The following is a 19,971-nucleotide window of genomic DNA, read 5'->3' as shown; positions in this document are numbered from 1 at the left end:
CACACACACTTTCGCTCTCCCTTTTCCTCTCCCTCCCTCTCTATCCCCTCTCCCTCCCTCTCCCCCTTTCTCCCTCTCTCTCCTTCTCTCTCCCTCTCTCTCCCTCGCTCTACTCCCCCCTCTCTCTATCCCTCTCTCCACCACCCCCATAGCAGTGCACGGTGTATTCAGCGCTGCGCCTCTCCCGTCCTAACGCCGCCGCCTCTTCCTCCCACTCCTCCTCCTCCCCCCGCCCAGATCCGCTTATAAGACGACAAGCTTTGCTGCCGCGGCTCCCTCTTCCCAGCTTTCATCACTTCCGTGCAAAGGCCAACCTGCCTTGCTCCTCTTCTCCCAGCTACCTGCTGGCTGCGAGAGCGTCCGACCTGCTCCCTCCTCCTGCCCTTTCCGACAGCCCCTGCTGGAAAGGTGCATTCTGAGGTTACGGGCACCGGGAGGGGGGCCGGAAGAGGGAGAGAGAGGGGGAAAAAGTTGGATTTCTCACCGTTATTGGGGGTGGGCGAGGACCCCCGGACTCTTCGCTGAGCAGCTCGCCCCTTTCCCCAGTCCTAGGAGGCGAAGACTCGGTGGCTCCCCCATTCTTGTAAAGACATCTAGAAAGGGCGCGTTTTTCAGGCAGCTCATTCTGCTCCTAAGTCACTTTGGAGGCTTCGCGAAATTCGCAGACCCCCTTCGAAAAAGTCTCTCTGAAAAGGCCCGTTTCCGCACACCGACCCAGCCCAGGGTCCCCGTTTTCGCTCCGCAAGGGCAGAAAGCTTACCAGCTTGTCTCGCTGAGATGGGACTCGTTTTAAAACGTGCAGTTCGTTGAAAGACCGCTCACCCCAAAAAACTAAAAACCAGGCAAGTGTGGAAACAAAATAAAACAAAGAGAAAAACCGCTTCACGAGAGGGGATCTTTGAAATTAAGCTTCCCCTGGGTTAAATACGGCCGGAGTGGGATGGTCCCTAGTCTTTGGAGAAAAGAGAGTCAATTGTCTGAAATGAAAGGACGCGGGGTGTAAACTTAAGCAGCGTTCTCGCCTCTGTGGCCGTCACTGCCCCTTGCCTTTGCTTTTTTCAGTGAATCAGATTTTATAAAATTCCCCTTTGTTTTTCTCTCTCACCTCACCCAGAAGGAGGAAAATGTCTATTTACATCACCAAATAATTCTGTGTTGTATGTGCCTAGGTGTGCGAGCGTGTGCTTTAGTTGTAAATTTCACACCCATTAAATCGGGGGGGGGGATATTACAGATAATATTAATTTATATCTTTAAATGACTTGAAAGAGCGCCTGGATCATACCGCATAAACAAATTGATCGGTAGGAGTAAAAATGTGTGCAATGCACACTCCTGGCGGTCAGAAAATTGGGGTCCCCGTTCGCTCCTTTCCTCGAGTGGGTCCTTTACATGTATGTCCATGTGCGCAAAACGTATTGCGCCAATCGGGGTGTTTACCTTAACAGAAATAATGTTCTTTCTCATAACTTGCCCGCGTGAGCGCGTGTATGTGTGTGTGTGTGTATGAACATATAGCCGTGTCAAGGGTGGGTGAGTAATTATATGCATAATCTATGTGTGTTCAATATGCCTATGTGTTCTAAATAAACTCCACAGATGGGAATGATGGTTTCCCCTCTCTGTCTGAGGCTTCCTTCTCCAGCCTATTGTTTCCGACAACAGATATAAGTTGCGATGGGAGAGGAACGTCGGATTTGGTGTCTGTCCCCCATTTCCAATTATAGATGGATCATTACAGACAGAGAAGTCCTGAGAATCCAGACATCTGCTCTTCACATGAATGCACTCACCTCCTAGAGGACAGCCCGCCATCATGCTCTGGAAACTGGTGGAAAATGTGAAATACGAAGACATCTACGAGGTTAGTGGGGAGCCAAGAGGCACCCTTGGCGGGGCGAAAGGAGATTTTTAAAGGGAAGCGGGCAGGCGCGGAGATCTCGGGGAGAAGGCGAACCAAGAGAGGGGTCGGAGGCGAGCCGGGCAAACAGTTTGCCTGCCTCGTGGAGGCGAAAAGGGAAACGGGCCGGTGGGTGGGTGAGGTGGGGGGAAAAGCAGGAAAGGATTTCGGAGGCTTCCTTTAACCAGCGCTTTAGATCCAAAGAGGAACTTTGACTTTCTCGGGGTTTTTTTTTTTCTCTTTTGCTTCTCCCTCTCAAGAAACGAACGAGGATGGCAGGTAAAGCAGGGATTTGATTCCCTGGCGCGCCGCGCTCGCTTTTAGCTCCACCGGAATTCGATTAGATCGCAGCCAACCCTTCATTTTCGGTATACAGTATATATATTTCCCACCGAGGCAGCTTCCTTCCTGCGGAACCGGAGGGACTCGCTTTTGCTCGGCTGGCTTTTTTTTTTCTTTTGTGAGGCAGGGCGGAAAGGCACAAGTCCAGGCGTGCGCCGGAGACCCCCAGCCCGCCAGAGAAGAGCCCTTCAACTGCGACCTCGGCTCTTTTACCCTCGGCTTAGTTCGCAGCCGTCTTCCGCTCCCTTCCCCGAGAGACGGAGAGAGAGCCGGCTCGATTATTTCCCACCTTTGGGCTTCTCTTTTCTCGAACCGCTCGCCTTAAATGGCCAGGAGCTTTTAATCCGGCTTTCTCCGAAGCGAAGCGGGCAAAGCCTTGCCATCTAGTTCCCATTTGCCCTTGCCTTGAAATAAATCCATTTTGCCCTATTATAAGCGCTTAGGTTGCCCACGCCGTAGATTGTAAACGTCTATTCCGGGCTGTTGAAAAGAGAGTTTTTTTCCTTCTTAATTTCCAACGTTTGGATTTTGGATAGTTTCGGGTTTTGTTTTTTCTTTCCTAGACCCTTTTCTTGACACCCTTGGAGAAAACCTGGCGCCCGAGGCAACCGGAGGATTCGAGTCTCCCCCGGCCCGGTTCAGTTGACCGTTTCTTTCTGAATTGAACCCGCACGGTCTTGCCGCCGGCTTTGCCCCGACCAGTTAATATTGGAAAGCTTTAAACTTGTGGGAGAAGTGAGCCTGCCTCGCCACGTCTCCCTCCAAGGCGCTTAGGCAGCGGCACTCGCGCCCCTTGCTTTGCAGTCCCGAGACAGCTCTCCCAAGATTTCCAAATCTTGATCCCTTCAGGACAGGGATCAACGGAGCGCCGGGATCATTGCCCCCCCACCCCGCAGACTTCTCTGCCCTCCCCACCGCTCTCTGTGGTCTTCTCCTCTTCCCACCGACTCCCTTAAACTCAAGGTTTATAGTGAGCTGCGTCTCTCCCGGAGGGAAGGTTGAGCCAGCGAGGCAAAGATTCTTTCGGCCTCTACAGTTTCTGCCACACTTCGAGATCAAATGATAGATCCTTCAGCTGGCTTTGCGAGGGGCTTCTAAGTGTTTCGTTTGGGTCGACTTCTGGTTTTGTTTCCTCACCCGAATAATGTTGGAATTGTCTTAGGGATGGATCGAAAAGGTCCTTGCAAATTCTAGAAAGGGGGCCGAAATTACCCGAACCCGAACTCTAAAACTGCTCTCTTTACAGTTTTCTAACTATGCCATTAATTTACTCTTTAAGACAGGTATGCCTGTGTAGTTTGCGCCCACCCACCCTCGTGTAGGGAAATCCTTCCGCTTTCTTTGCCTGCATCAAATCAGCCAAGCTTTAAAATGCAAGGTGAAATAATGGCAAAGCAATCGTAATTTTTCGGAAGTCTTGAGTTTCTCCTGAAACTGACTTGGGGCTTTGCCCGTCGAGAAAGCGTTTCAGGAAACAGCGTTCGGTTGAACTTTAAACTGGTGCGGGTTACATCAGAGTAAGACAGCAGCTCTTGTAACGTGGGAAAGGTTTTCTGTCGCCTCTGGCATTTCGAGAGAACTATAAATCTGGTTTTTCTTTGAAATCCTTGCGAACACATTCTGCCCAGGTGACTGCTGGGCGCCTTTTTTTGGCACAGCAGCAGCCCGGGGCAAAGTAAATGTATCTTTGGCGGCCGCACACACGCGGTCGGCTGGCTTTGGGCAGCCCGTTGCAAAAACTTCGCCAGTGTGTAGCAGAGTTCGGTTGAGTTCCCTTTCCCTTTCTTCTTCTTCTTTTTTCATAAACTTAATTGCTTCTGTAAACAAATCGCTTTGACTGCCTTTAAATGTTTCTTTTTTAAATGACAAGATTGGAGCAGCTCTTATTTGCTTTAAAAATCAGAACAAAAGCACCGAGGGCAATCGATTTCCCTTCGTATTTGGAATCTATAATTCAATTTTTTTTAAAAAACCGGGGGGGGGAGGGAAGAGAGAGAAGGGAAATATGATTTTCTCCCTCCTTTCTTTTGGCCTCTAGCGTTGCTCCAGATCGTTTCCTTGCTTCAGATCAGGAGTGCCTCGTTTACACCTCTTCCCCTGTTCAAATTAATAGAAGTTCTGCCTCTTTGCCCGCTCAACTTTTTTTTTGTCCCTTCCCTCTCGCTCTCCCCCAGCTCTGCCTCCGCCAGCCCCCTCGTCTGATTACATCTAGTAATTCTCCACTGAATGAACGTCATTTACAATACGAGGGGAGCTCTCGAGCTGCCTGGCAAAGCCTTCACGCTCCATTTGGTCTTGCATTCTCCCTTTAAAGTAGTCGTGTAATATTAATAGTCATGAATATCAATTATTATGAGGCGGCGTAAGGGAAGGGGAAGGAGAGAGGGGCGCTGGAGCAGTCTGAGGCTTGCCTTGGGTTGAAGAGGATTGCTTTTGGAAGCGCTACGGGCGGGGAGGAGGAGGGGGGCCCAACACGAGGAGGACGCTCTTCGCCCACCGCAGACCTCTCTCCGTACATATTTTCCTCCAAATTTTGGGTTTGATGGATAGACTCGGCAATACCTCCAGCTGTTCTCCTGGGTGCTCCAAGGGTCTTTGCAGGCTTTCTTGATTCCGCCCCTCTCCTTGTTACTAGGACTATTATTAATTTATTATCAGTAGTAGTAGTATTCTACTGCTATTTTATTTTTTTACCTGCTTCAAGATTTTTAAAACAAATTTCCAGATGTTAGTCCACACCTATTCCGCTATGGTGAGTTGGGTCTGTGTTATGATTTTAAAATTGCCCTTGTTCTCTTTGCCCTTCGGCGCCTTGCCTCTAGACCCTCTCTCATTCTCTCTCTCTCTCTTTCTCTCTCTCTCTCTCAACGCCTTTGGTTTGATAATTTAGCACAATAATTGGAAGACGCTTGCAGCTGCTTCTCCATTTTGCATTGTGTTGTTCTTCATTTGGACTGGGAATGGGGAGGGGGCGATCAGGGAGGGGAAACTTTTTAAGGGAAGGAAGGGGGTATTGCTGTTAAGAAAATGAGATACATTTTCGGGGTGGTGGTGGTGTTAGGGGGATGTCAAAAATTGCAGCTTTGTTTCAGTTATACCGGTAGTATATATCAGCGTTTTAAGAATATTCTTTTGACATTTTAATTTTTTCCCCCAAGTCGTTAGGGATAACTGTTAATATATACTCTTTTGATGATAGTCCTCTAGTAATTTTTTTTCTATCAGAGACAAACGTAATTTGGGGGAGAGTTGTAAAGAGTCCAAAACCAATACGCTTATTTCCGACCAGAAACAGACTTATTTGTCCATGCGACCATTTCCTTTTTCTTTTTGAAGTTGGTGTTTCTTTGAGAAATTATATCTTCCTGCCCTTAGAATTATAGCCTTCGAGTCAAACGTCCTGCCATCCCAAACCTGAGCGCGTGGCCCCCTTTGTTGATTTTTTCTCACGTTTTAAAGTTTTTGTTTCCCCCTGAAGCAATTGGTGGTTTTATATACGTTCATATTTATACGTGATGCTATCAGTTTGCTCAAGCAGCACTATATTGTTGTTATTGTTATTGTCATCAAGGTTCTTCCTGGTGCAATTTAAGCCTTTTGAGTAAACTATTAGTAAGCCTTTTGAGTGAACTGAATTATTATTATTATTATTATTATTATTATTATTATTATTATTATTATTATTATTATTATTATTATTATTATTATTATTATTATTCCTCCTCAACCTCATGCTCATTATCTCCTTGAGCGTTGGGCTTTAAAAGCCCATTTAGTTGAACGTATGGGGAGAAGATAAGAAACAAACAGTTATTATTTCCAGGGAAATATTTACACTGATTCCTAGGGTGGCACATGGCGACCATCAGCGTCACTACATTGGGAGAAATAGGAGCCCTTTAGCGTGGGTGTTGCTGTGGCTGTTGTTCTAAAAACCACACCGGACGACTTTTTAAAACGCCTCTTTCTCTTTCTCTCTGCTTCTTTTGTTTGCACCTCTGTCTGGGGCCTGAACTGCTCCTTCCAGGACCGGCACGATGGGGTCCCCAGCCACAGTTCCCGGCTGTCCCAGCTGGGGTCGGTCTCGCAAGGCCCCTACTCCAGCGCCCCTCCGCTCTCTCACACCCCCTCCTCGGACTTCCAGCCGCCCTACTTCCCGCCGCCCTACCAGCCTCTTCCTTACCACCAGAGCCAGGACCCTTACTCCCACGTCAACGACCCCTACGCCCTGAACCCGCTGCACCAGCCCCAGCAGCACCCCTGGGGCCAGCGGCAGAGGCAAGAAGTGGGCTCCGAGGCCGGCTCGCTGCTGCCCCAGCCGCGGGCTTCGTTGCCGCAGCTCTCGGGCCTCGACCCGCGACGGGACTACCACTCCGTCCGGCGGCCGGACGTCCTTCTCCATTCGGCCCACCATGGCCTGGATTCCGGCATGGGCGACGCGCTTTCCCTCCACGGCATCGGGCATCCCGGCATGGAGGATGTGCAGGTAAGTCCTCGTGAGGGGGGGGGGCGGCCTGAGGCGTTGGAAGTGGCGCTCCGGAACCGGCTAAGGCTTGTGGAGGGTGGAGGGATCATAGTTTCTTGGGACCCCGGGAGCCTTGAGGCTAAAAAGCCATCCCTGTGTATTTTGACTTATAACTATATACTCAAAACTCAGATACGCTGCTCAAAAAAAATAAAGGGAACGCTCAAATAACGCATCCTAGATCTGAATGAATGAAATATTCTCCTTGAACACTTTATTCTAAAAAAAGTTGAATGTACACAAGAGCAAGTGAAATTGATTGTCAATCAGTGTTGCTTCCTAAGTGGACAGTTTGATTTCACAGAAGTTTGATTGACTTGGAGTTACATTATGTTGTTTAAAGTGTTCCCCTTTTTTTGAGCAGTATACAATGGTACCGATATTTGCATAGTCCTTTTGCTCCCCTATTTATCTTCAATAAAGATTATATTTTCTTTTTTAAAAAAAGAATAGAAAACCATCCCGATAACCAGTTGCAAGCTGGGTTAAATAAGCCATGAGCCATCCCTCCGGCCAAGTGATTTAAAAGGGCTCTTCTGCCACCCAAGCAACTTTGGACGGGCCAGTATCCGGAGCTGGCCGGGCCTTTGCAAGAGGGCCAATCCGCCGCCTTGGTGAGGCGACCGGTCCCCGGAGGCGCGGCTGGGTTCCACTGGAACTGCTGCGCCGCCTGGTTACAGACCCGGACCCCAGCCAGTGGCGGCAAAAGTTTCTGCCCAAACAGTAGAAGGCCTGGTCCGGTGACGCTTCCCACGAGGAACTCGTTTCTAAGTTAGAAGCAGCCAGAGGTGGGCTGCTAAGGGGGGACGGTGAGGTGTGCTCGCCCCCGTGGTTCTGAGTGCTAGCGAGGCGAGCACACCTCACCGTCCTCCCCTTAGCAGCCCACCTCTGCCTACCACGCTATTCTCCCCTATCCTTCTAAAGGCTGGCTCCGGGCCTTGGAGGGAAAAAGCTGGGCAGGAAGATTTAGTACATTCTAGGCCAGTTTGGGGCTGGCTCGGTTTTCCTCCGGCTTTCCTCCTTTCCAATTTAGATAAACAAGGCTAAACAACTTGACGGGTTAACCTGACCCAAGAAGCTGGCAGGGTTAACGCGGTGTCTTTTGGTGGTGGGGAAGGGGAAAGTGTGTCGCCTTCAGCTTATATTGTGTGCCGGCCTCTTAGCTACTGAGGTTTGATGGATTCTGGCCTTCAAACCGGACCCTGAAGGCATCTGCATATCTCTCTCTCTCTCTCTCTCTCTCTCTCTCTCTCTCTCTCTCTCTCTCTCTCTCTCTCTCTCTCTCTCTCTCTCTCTCTCTCTCTCTCCCCGTCCCTCTCCCTTTCTCCCTCTCTCCCTCCCTCTCTCTCTCGTGTGCTTTCCGCCGGCTGAATGCCCTGGAGTCAGTGCATCTCCGGGCTTTGATTGCCCGTAGCGGGCTGTGTGTGTATATAGTCTGTACACTGCTTAAAAAAATAATAATAAAGGGAACACTTTAACAACACAATATAACTGCAAGTCAATCAAACACCTGTGAAATCAAACTATTCACTTAGGAAACAACACTGACCGACAATCAACTTCACATGCTGTTGTGCACATTCAACTTTGTACAGAACAAAGTATTCAATGAGAATATTTCATTCATTCAGATCTAGGGTGTGTTCTTTGAGTGTTCCCTTTATTTTTTGGATGTGTGTGTGTGTGTGTGTGTGTGCGCGCGCGCGCGCGCGTGTGTGCGTGTAAATAACCTTCCAAAGCAAAAACTGGAGCTGTGAGAAGCAGAGAAGCAAACAGTATGGCGAAAACTGTATAAGAAGTGGGGAAACTAGGAAGCACGAAGCGTTTTACCGTTTCCTCGCAATCGGGGTGGCTTTCTGCTGCCTTTTCCCCCGCTAACCCTTTCCGGATTTCGACGCGCTATTGCCGGAGGCAAACTCCTCCGGGTTAATAGCTTTTTCCCCCGAAGGCCAACCTCGGATTAGGCAAAACGGAGCCTTCTCTCTCCCCACCAGAGCGAATATGAACAGCAATGAACTGAGCCAGATCGTACGAAAAAAGCCTTGGAAAAAGACTCTGACTGTCCGCTTCGAGAGGAGAGAGTTACCCCTTTCTCTATCCCAAACCTGGAGTCCCGGAGGGCTCTAATCGAGGATATCGATATTATAACAACCAAGTATTCCCTTACCTTTCCGATTAGGTCTTTGCAAAGGAAGGCAATTTAATTTCGAAATACACTTCTTATAAAAAATTCTGAAACTATGTCTTTGCTGACAAGAAACTCCTTAGCAGGAATGGTCGTGGAAAACCAACCCGCCCGCTTAGAGATCACCTTGGGGAGTAAAAGCAGAGAAAGGGCAGGCTGTGCCAGATGTTACATGTTCAAGGAAGTTTGCCAGATTAAGTTAGATTCCTTGTTTTCCCTTCTAATAGTTCTTTTCATCTTTCTAAAGTCGTGTATCTGTCTATTTAGAATTTAGCTGAGTCGAGATAAGGAGAACCTGGGGTGTCTCCCGTATTATATATTATAATACACCTCTTTATTTGGCTTCGGGGAAGAAAGCAGAAAGAAAATACACCTTTCACTTAAAGTCGGCTGAATTGGAATGTGTCCGACTGGGACCAAAAGAAATCAGGCAAGCAGACATGGGCGAAGGGGAGATTAAGGAGAGATACGCACCCAGCGCCCTCCATCATTTTCCTGTTCTTCTGAAAGAAAGGCGGATCTTCGGATGTGTAGATTTCTGCCCCTGGCCACGGGCAGCCCCAGCTTTGGCAGCCTTATTCTAAAGAGAATTTAATTGCGTTCCAAGCTACTGGCTTCTGAGCCAAAGTTGCCTAGAGCGGCAGAGAGGAGAGAGTTGCCCCGAAAGTTGATCCAGCAGGGCCTGTGGGTTGCTGTAATCAAGACCGGGAGGGTCTTGGGTCAATAAGATTGGGTCCTCCACGCATCTCCCCGGTCAAGCAGTCTCTCTGTCTCTCTCGTTAGATTTCTCTGTGAGAAGTAGTGGCAAGAAGCTATTTAAGTCATGCTCACCGGCTCAAAAGCCATGTAATCTCGGGAAAAGTTAACCCCCGTTTGAGATCATAGCCTGGGATCTATCTCCTCAGTTCGATGGGAGTTGGATTCTACTGAAAATGACTGGCCTGTGAGGGTAAAACACCGTTGAAAGCAGTGTTCCCTCTAATTTTTTGGGGGGTCGGCGGAAAAGTATAGTGTCTGAGCGGCAGTCCCTTCGGGACTGGGCGGCGCTCTTTCCCTCTCGCTCTTTCCCTCTCGGCTTCTGGGCAGGTTTGAAAAACTCTGAGTTGATGATGATTTTTAAGTGAGCGATTGCTCACTGCTCAGCTTAGAGGGAACTATGGTTGAAAGAGCGGAGAACAAGATTGTCTAAAACATTCCGTTGATCCCCTTAAGAAATCCGATTTTAAGTTGTTTTACACGATTAAAAAAAATGGCGTTAATGGGTTTGAAGGTGCCATCAGTTAAACGGATGAATTTGGCTGCATCTAGAGATACCACTACAACCTGTCCATTCTAAATTGGATTCTTTACGGGGAGTTGCAGAATTCCTTGGGCAGGAATCCGCGAATGGTTAACAGTTTCGGTAATTAGGAGGAATTCTTGTGGCTTTCAAAATAATAATAATAATAATAATAAATCACTTCGAAGTTCAGTGTGACTTATTTCTACATAGATACAGGATTGGGCTTTTAAAATATATCTATACCTTTAGGTAAAAAAGGTTGTACCGGGAGCTTGGCATTTCATAATTTCCTTTGGAGATTAAAATTAGAAGGGAGAACATGATGATGGAACATTACAACATACACACGTGCGAAGGCCAGGGAGATGCTTGCAATTTTGGCTGGCCTTTAATTAAAATATGAAGGTCAAGTTATCTATGGCATCGAGTTTGCTCTACACTCACCCAGAGTGCTGTCTATATAACAGCGCGTCTGCGTGTGAGGGAGAGAGATTAAGGTAAATGTGTATTAGAGCTGAGGTCTTCAAACTTGGCAACTTTCAGGATTGTGGACTTCAATTCCCAGAATTCTCCAGCCAGCATAGAATTCCTGGAGTTGAAGTCCACAAGTATTAAAGTTGCCGAGTTTGGGAACCCCTGCATGAGATGATTATTAGAAACATCGGATCGTTCTCTCAGGTGCACATCGCCATTCCGTGTGAGCCGTGCACTGGTTTTGCATCGCTTATCACTTCCGTTGCAATTTTTTTTAACCTGGAAGAAGATGAAAGGGAAACCAGGACGCTTACTCACCACGCCAGTTTTCAGTCGTGTTGCTTCCCAAGTAGATGGTGTTGCAAGTTTACCAAACGCGCCTATCGGCTTCTCTCGTTGTGGGTCAATTTTGTTTCAGAGACAGGTCCGCCGCCCAATTGGATGGCGCCTCGAGCAAAACGCTCTTTGCAACCGCGCGCTCTTTAAGCCCGGAGAAGGGAAAGGGTAGCCCCAGGAATCCCCTCTGACAGAACGCCTTGGTGGAGCGTTCTCACGCACGTGTCTCTCAAGCAGCGTGCGTCAGGTTGCAACCCCACTTTTGCAAATCGATGTGGAAAGGAATCCCTTGGCAATGCAAGATGCTGACTTCCGAGCAAACGTTGCAAGAGGAAGCCAAGGGCTAGAGACGTCTCCCCACGCGCTCAGTTCCCTCCGCCCCCTCACTTCACCCTGATTTTATTCAGTCGACTGGGGAGAAATGTCTTCAATTGGGTCTTCTCCGCTCTAACCCTTTCTCCTCTGTCTTGCCGCCTCTCCGAAGCAGGAGCAGAAGAGACAAAGTTTTATGGCGGGCGAGACATTCCGAATCTTCCCAACCCACCTGCCCACTTCAGCTTGGACTTCAGCTTCCATCTTCTCGAACCGGAAAGTCCCAGGGAATTCTGGGAGTTAAAATGCCTCTGGAAAGGAATTCTGGAAGTGAATCCCGCAATGAAAAGAAACCCAAGGATTAAAAGTGCGAGGGGTTTGTGGGGAGGGGGGCAGTTTGTGTTAGGTGGGCGGGTATCCGTGCACGAGCATGCTTCTCTCCACGTGTCCGCGCCCAGTCCTAATTAAATCTTTACGATTCTCTCTGTGACTATTAACTGCCAGCGTGCTGCGCGAATATCCTGTACAAAAACCCAGCAGGCGGCCGTAATTAGATAGAAAATCAGACAAGACTCTTCTCATTAACTACAACAGCTCAACCACGCTGTGGAGTGGGGTGGAGAGGGGAGTCGGAAAGGAGCGGAGGTCCTGGGGAACCCTTGTCCGAAGTTAGCACCACTCATCCGCCTTTCCTCTCCGCAATTCTTCCTTCTTGGCGGAGATAGAAGAATAGGAATAGAATAGAATAGAATAGAATTCTTTATTGGCTAAGTGTGATTGGGCACACAAGTAATTTGTCTTGGTGCATATGCTCTCAGTGTACATAAAAGAAAAGATACATCTGTATGAGGTACAACACTTAATGATCGTCATAGGGTACTACTAAGCAACCAAGAAACAATTGAATGTTAGTATGGCGAAACCAAAATAATGCCAGATTGGCAGATTCGCATTTCATTCTGTCCTGGAAAGAAATGGCGCATATAGTTGAACACCCATCCTCTTCCTTCAAACACTACCGGCATAAAATAAACCTACCAATTAAGAAAGTGGGATCTTGTTTGGACAACTGTGGGTCTTCGGAGAGCCAGGGTAGGACTGCTGAGCAAGTGGAAACTCCTTTTACACTCCTAAAAGCTCACCTGAAACTATCAAAGGGATGGCGGGGTGGGGGGATGGAGCAGGGCAATACTTTATCTTTAATCACTTGATGGGAGCTTCTACCTTCCTCCCAGCTGAGAGGTTGTGGTGGGTAAGTTCCCCACGCCCCCAGATTTAATAGCCCTTCAGATGCAAAAATTACTGATGCAGTTCACCTATCACACTCTGAATGCTGGGGCTGGGAATCATAGGATGTGGTGGTCTGGCTGAGTTTAGGTGTAGGATGGAACCCCATGTGACGAGTAGCTACGTCAATGGAAAGAAGGAAGTTTAAGACGCATTAGTTCTGTCATGCCAATGTGCCACTGCCAAGAAAAGCCACAAACTAAAATGTTCAAAATCTCTATGAAGGCAGTGAAATGTCCAGCTGGTGGGGATGAGTCTTTGATCCTGGAGCTGGAGGAAGGCTGCTTGGAATTCTAGCCTATACAATCTGTCCTCCTGCTTCCAGGTCAAAGGGTTTAGGACCAAATTATAAGTGACTTGGATCTGGATGGTACAGAAAACCTTGAATGGAATGGAATATTGGCTGCAGGGGTGGGCTGCTGCCCGGACAGGGGTGGGGAACGCAGTGGGGTAGCGAAAATGGAGCTCCACCCCAGAGCACCCAATTTGCACTGAAAGATGTTGAAAGAAAATGCAGGGCGTCCTGCATAAGCCACGCCCACAGTGTGGTAGTAAAACTTTTGGTAGCCCTTCACTGGATGGCTGCCAGCCAAATGGAGTGTCAGAAATGTGGGCCATGGTTTAGGACACAAGGTGCCTAGAACCACACTTGGCCTCTTACAACCCCAAAACTCTGGAGTGGGTTCATTTTATAGATATAACTTCAGTTTCCAGTTCTATGTTGAATCTTCTTCCTTGACTATCGTGCATAATTATTGGGAGTCCTGCTCAAAGCTTTCTTATGTTCTCTGAAGCTCTGGAACAACTGAATGAGCCTATGGCCTTAGACGAAATTAATTCCTCGGATTTCAGCTGTCCTCTTCTGAAATGGGACTGTGGTTACTCAAGTCATTTAAGGTTAATTGAACAATAGTTTACCCAACGCTATTTTCTGAATTTCTAGGATGCACTGAATTAATTACCATGGTTGGCTGCACACAATGCCTTGATCTAAAATATATTAACCATTTTTGAGATAAAGGGCAGTGCCAGACAGCCTATAACTTTTATAAAACAACAGCCTAAATTTATGTAAACTTAAGGGAACTTAATATTTAACTTGGGCTGAGAAGCAAAAGAGAAAGGGTGTGACCAGATCATGTTCTTGCCATCTATAAGAAAGTGGGGAACGATATATTCTAGTTACATGGGGCTTTTCTATTTGTTATTCTTTATCACTGAGCCAGGATAGGCTGGTTAATTTGTCCATTTAATGGTAGAGAAAACAAAGAAAACCTAAGAAATTTAGAATCTCGGTTGATCAACTGAGGCAGATTCAGGCTGGCTGGGTTCATACAGTTGTAGCAGAAAATGTTTCTGATACAAATTGGAGGGGCTTAATTGATTGTGGTGGTGGTGGTGGTGGTGGTGGGAGAATCCCCTGCTCCATTGCGAGTTGCTACGTGTAAGGAGCTGCAATTATCATTCAGGGGAATTTTAAGAGCATATGCCCATTGCCTAGTTTCCATAGGACTGGTTCCCAAAAGAGTACAGCGTGGTGCAACGTTGCATCTGCCCAATATAGAAAGGACACCTCCCTAAAACGATGCCCTCCCGAAAGGTTTGAAAGCATTTCACCAAAAGGCATGGGCGTGAATGCGAGCGGCATGCCATGAAAGCTAATAACCTCTAATGAAACGTATTGGTCAGAAAAGATGCTGTCGCTCGTGATTTATTTATTTTTTGCCACCTTACTCTAAAGCTGCTCTCCCCGCTACAATGTCCAAAAGGGTTTTTCATCCCTACTGGCTAGCGATTTATCAGAGTTTACCATTCTTTGATTTGCATTCCAGATACAAATTTATCAGCCTTTGGTAAATAACAAAGCTCGGGTTACCTAAACAAATATTAAAATTAAGCCTCATTGGAGATTTAATTCCCTTTTTTTTTGTATACATGGTAGTTCCCTGTAAATGTTGAGGGCTTCTTGCTTCTTTGTCCACAGGTAGCAGCCACAAGGTAGTAAGGAGACTCCAAAAGTAAAAGTTGCCCTATGGGGAGAATGATAATTATGACAATCAGTTACTGCCATCCCATCTATTCTTTGTCCCCTCTCAAACTCCAGAAGGGATGGAGTCCAACTGTACAGAAATAAATAAAAGCTGAAATCACCTCTTTACTCCCACTATGTGTGGCTCAGTGTAGTAATGTATATTTGAGACCTGCCACAATTCATTTTCTTTGCATTGCCTTCTATATCATTATCATTTCTTCTTCCTCACCCTCTCTTCTCATCCATTAAACTCAATTGTCCCACAAAAGGGAGTGTGGCAATAAACTCAAGATGCTGAAATAACTCTTGGAATAACATTTTATTTGTTGCTTTAAATGAAAAAAAAAACTTAAATGCTCGCTCATGTTAAATACTGAACTGTGTAATCCTTGAAGTTGGTGGACTGGAGGGAATTGGGCAAGTTTGTGCTAATTTTGGTTGATTTCAAGATCCAAATTCATTTCCAGCATCCATCAGAGACTCAGCGCATACATTCTGCAATAGAGCTATAACAAGCTATGGATCTTTATAAGGAGGAATGCAAAGAGTCCCTCGTTTATTTTCTCCCAGAGCAAAACTCTGCACCTATTTTCCTGAGACAAACCCTACTGAGCACAAGGAACTCCAATAAAAGCTAGGTCAGAAGGGAAGTGGATAAACAGCTATAACTGCAAGAGTTTTCTTGCCCAGCAAACTTGCACCCACCGCTAATTTCTTGTCGCCCACCCCGTCAAAAGTTTAGTTGCAGGTGTAGTTGCAGCTGCCCACATACTAAAGCCAAAATTGTAAGGCTCCGGGGAATAAAGGCTGAGTTACCTGGGCTCTTAAATCATTATCTCTAAAGCCCCAACGAAAAGGCAGCTTCATTTTCATACCATTTTAACGTGGCAAAAGTATATTTCCCCAATTAATTGTTCTTCGTGGAAATAATGAGGGTTCATTAATGAATTTGAGATGATGTGGGACTTTGTCCAGTTCTGTGCATCTCTTTGTTCTTTTGCTAAAAGAAACAATTTGGAAATTTGAATAGTGATTTGAATAGTGATTTTTCCCTTCTTTCCCCCCCTTGTGTCCCTTAGGCAGTAGAAGATGCTAATAACAGCGCCATGAACTTGCTGGACCAGTCGGTCATCAAAAAAGGTATGGGCAACTTTCCAATTGTTGCAGTTTGTTGAGTATTTGTGGGCACTTTACAGATGTAATTTCGGGCCTGCTTGGAAGTCAGTTTCATGGGGGGCTTTCTTCCCAGCAGCCTTGAGGATGGGAGTGTGTGCTTTTCAGGGTCCAGAAAGGAAAGCCCTGGGATCCTGATTTGATTTAATATTTGCAACATAACGGGTACCGTTCTGAAGTATTGTAATCGGGAGCAGTGAGTAGAGATAATGAACGAAGTAGCCAATTGCCTGGAATCTTGCCCACGCGGCTTGTGTGAAGCTTTTTGCCCAATTCTAGAAAATAACTTTCCCTCTTTACTCATCGCCGTTGTGGGAATTAGCTCAGCACCACATGCAGCAGACCGAATTCTCGACTAGGGTGCTTTTGGGGTTTTTGCTGGTTTTGTTTCTTTCCAGGCAATATTTAGGGCTTGCGTGTGAATATGAGCAGAATCTGATTCTTCCATGATGATTTTTCCAAGATGGAGGAAAATCTGCCCTGTTGTTTAAGTTTAGCTCCAGGGGGGAAAGGGGGGGGGAGCGGTTAGCATGCACAAAAAACGTTTTATTGGAAGGATGGGGATTCCACTTCTCGTGTTCCCATACACCTATATCTAGGTAGAAAAGGTTTGATCCACCTCCAGAGCAGAAGGCTGCACGTGGGAGTACCGTAAGGCTACTCTCCAGTGGCGAAATCCAATTTTTTACTATCGGTTCTGTGGGTATGTCTTAGGGGGCGTGATAGGGGAAGGATACTGCAAGATCCCCATTCCGTCCCCACTCCTGGGGGAAAGATATTGCAAAATCTCCATTCCCACGCCACTCTGGGACCAGCCAGAGGTGGCATTCGCTGGGTCTCCGAATTACTCAAATTTTCCGCTACCGGTTCTCCAGAACCTGTCAGAACCTCTTGGAGTTCATCCCTGATACTCCCTTTCCTGAATAAGTAGGCACGGGGTGGGGGGGGGCGTTGTTCTTCCTTGGCTATACGTTGAATTTTTTTTTTAGCCGCCCATGCTTGTGGGTCAGAATGATGGGACCGAGCCCCCTCTATTTAGGAGGAAAAGGAAGAGGAAAATGTAGCGCCGCTCCATTTGTCTACACAGGCATACGTGATTTAGTGTCAGTGTGCGGCTTCGCCCCACTCTAGCGGAGGGAACGTGATCTTAACAAATGTTTGCAATCTCTTGTACAGCTGTAAGCAAAATAATTAACTAATTAAACTAATTAAATGTAATTACAATAACTCATTTTGGGCGTATTGCAGCTGCTTCGTACCCACCCACCCCCTCCTCCTTCCCGTTTTGAATTTCTTTGACAGGCTCGGGGAGAGATACGCCCCCTCCCTACGCAAACCCGCTGGAGGAGGGAAGGGGCGAGCTTGGGTTAGCAGCGGAAAGGAAGGCGCACCGAAATTCAACTGGTCTCCCCGAGAAGGGGGGAGGGGAAGCGGCGAAGCTCATTCCTTGTTATCTCTGTGCTGACCCAATAAGGAACAACCTTATCCGAATTAATGGGAGTTTCCCTGGAATACTTGTTTGAGAACAAATCAAGTAGCTCTCGGGGTTTGGTTCAGTTGGAGCGCTTTCCCCCGCCCTTCCGACCCACGAGTATAGTTTAAGACCTGGTCTTATAGCAATGGCATTTAGACTTATATGCCGCTTGATAGCGCTTTTACAGCCCTCTCTAAGCTGTTTACATGATCAGCATATTGCCCCCAACAGTGTGTCCCTCCCTCCCTCCCTCCTTCCTTCCTTCCTTCCTTCCTTCCTTCCTTCCTTCCTTCCTTCCTTCCTTCCTTGTATTTATTTGCCGCTCACTGGAAAACGGATTCTTTTACCCACCTTGGAAAGATGAGAGGCTGAGTTAATCTTGAGCCCATGGTGAGATTTGAACTGCTGAACTACAGGTAGAAGTAGTAGCCTGCAGTGCTGCACTCCAACTACTGCGCCACCCCGACTTTTATCTCCCGCGTGGGGCGTCTGCCTGATCTGCTGGCTGACTTTGGATGCTTCAGAGCAGGGGTCTCCAACCTGGGCATTGTTAAGACTTGTGGACTTCAACTCCCAGAGTTCTCACAGTTGAAGCCCACAGGTATCCAAGGGTGGAGACCCCTGCTCCAGAGGCTTTGGATCCGGGTGGGTTTAGCCCGGCCCAAAGTCCCCGCAGGCGCAGACAACTTGCTCTGCTATGGGCCACTTGTCCTAAGATTCCCGTTGACCCCCCTAGGCTTAATTTGGGATCTACGGTAGTCTTTTCGCCCACGCTGAAGGGCGAAAAGACTACCGTAGACTACCGTTCCAGGAAGGAGAGTTTCTAGAACGCTGCTTAATAAGAGGCGCCGTTCTGGAATGGCTGAGGCAGAATTTGAAAAATAAATACACCAATTCAGGAACGCTTGACATAAGCAGCTCCATTATTTTCTCAGACCCTTAAGTAAAAGAGAGAGAGAGAGAGAGAAATTGAGCAAGAAGCAGAATGGGGAGAACCAGCGGTGAGGTCACCAGCTCCCTGCTACGCTGATCACAGCCTTCAGAAATCGGCCTGAAACCGATTTCTGCCCTTCTACTCAATAATCCAACCTAGATACTGTTGCTTGGACAGAAAGCGCAATCTGAAGTATCTTCATCCCAAAAGGGTTAAGGGTGTTTAGGATTGGAAAAAAATAGGCCTTGAGGCATTTTTCTTAGAAGTGATTTATACCAATCGCCCTAACTATCGGTGTGGCCACAGAAGCCTGCCTTCGTTATTATGTCGGCCCCGCGATGGGTGGATAAGGCTGTAAATCACGAGTGAAGAAATGGCCCTGGTGGAGCTTGCTTTGGAATAAATAGTCTGGGAATAGAGTGTTTATCGGACATCTGTTCCACGGAAGGCCTCTGGGCTTAATTTCCAGGTGAATAAGTTTATTATCCTGGCCTTGAAATGAATTAACTATTCTTTATAATACCTACCTCCTGGGACGGGTGCCTCCTTCGCTAGGTTGAGAACTTCCTTCGTCCAGACGCTAGATACCACCTACCGGGCTCTATTGTCCACTAAATCTCGGATCGTGGGACTTTAACTTAGTTAACTGAACGGGAAGGTGTCCAATTAATTAACCATGTTCAAGTTCGCACGACTCATTGGGTTAAAATGCCTTGGAAAGTAGATGGTTCGTTGTGTTGGGCGTTTGTTACAAGGAAGCTTCTATCGTGGCTTCTATCTCTCCCATCCGTTCCTGGGAAATGCGGCTGAATTGTCTGTTACCCAGATCTCTCCCGGTTTTCCTAGCACAAAAATATTCGTCTGACCAAGATACGTTCAAGGGATGAATTATTAATACAAATAACCCATCCCTTGGAGCCTTGTTTTTATGAGCACCGAGGCCTCCACAAACAATGGCCATATCTCCCATTTTTTATTGCTTCTTTGGTCTCGGAATGTGTTTGGCTTTCTTTCCTCTCCCAAGTCGCCTTTTCTCCCTTCCTTTCCTCCTCTTCAGTTAGCCACTTCTTCCCTTGCCTCCCAGATTAAAATTTTACTTGGATTTTAATCCGGTTAGCTGTATAAATTCAAGATGGCAACATGTAATCGGAGCAACAATAGTTTTCCTACTACATTCTACACCATACACCAAGCATAGCCCCATTTCAAGAGAGACAGCTAACTCGTGGCTGCCTCGGCACAAAGCGCTCTATTAATCACGGTTAACAAATCTCAGCGGCGGTGTTTAGTACTGTACTGTTTTCATTTAGCGTGCTCTTCTATCTGAGCCCAGTGCAAGGTCTATTTTGCCTCACACAACAGCCCTGCGGGGTAGACAGCTGAGAAAAATGTGACTGGCCCAGAATCAGCTAGGGGACTTAACCAATCACAATCCTAATATCTTCTACCAGCAATAATAATTATTTTGCACGGTTTGCCCAATTTGCTAAGCCACACACAATAAACAGCATGGTCACTTGGTTCCCAAAACATTTCATCGTTGGGTTTTAGTTTAGCCAATGCGGTTTGTAAACCAGGGTTGACCAGATTGCGTGAACCCAGCCACCAAATGCGGCAGGACACTTGACAGATGGCCTTACAGGTGAAGAGCAGGCGACCCGGATCGAAATTTCTGCAGAATTTTCTGCGTTCTACTTCAATTTTTTTTTTAAAAA

General features: G+C 47.1%; 1 protein-coding gene across 11 annotated transcripts in view; it reads left to right on the top strand.

The window, feature by feature from the left end:
* Window positions 1–295: 295 nt before the first annotated feature.
* The window catches only part of TFAP2B (transcription factor AP-2 beta), a 70,530-nt gene continuing 50,854 nt past the window's right edge, over window positions 296–19,971 (top strand). For 8 of the 11 annotated variants that reach the window (XR_011557356.1, XR_011557354.1, XR_011557358.1 and 5 more), the window contains exons 1-4: window positions 296–408; window positions 1,600–1,864; window positions 6,270–6,728; window positions 15,755–15,815. Coding sequence is in view for 3 of the 11 variants with exons in the window: in XM_070732514.1 (XP_070588615.1) it covers window positions 1,784–1,864; window positions 6,270–6,728; window positions 15,755–15,815 (601 nt within the window). In the remaining 8 variants the exon portion in view is untranslated. The remainder of the gene's footprint in view (window positions 409–1,599; window positions 1,865–6,269; window positions 6,729–15,754; window positions 15,816–19,971) is intronic. The other 3 variants (XR_011557355.1, XR_011557353.1, XR_011557352.1) reach the window with 3 other exon arrangements.

Source organism: Erythrolamprus reginae, chromosome 1 (assembly GCF_031021105.1).
Source record: "Erythrolamprus reginae isolate rEryReg1 chromosome 1, rEryReg1.hap1, whole genome shotgun sequence".
Taxonomy (NCBI): Eukaryota; Metazoa; Chordata; class Lepidosauria; order Squamata; family Dipsadidae; genus Erythrolamprus; species Erythrolamprus reginae.
This window is presented reverse-complemented; position numbering and strand designations above follow the sequence as displayed.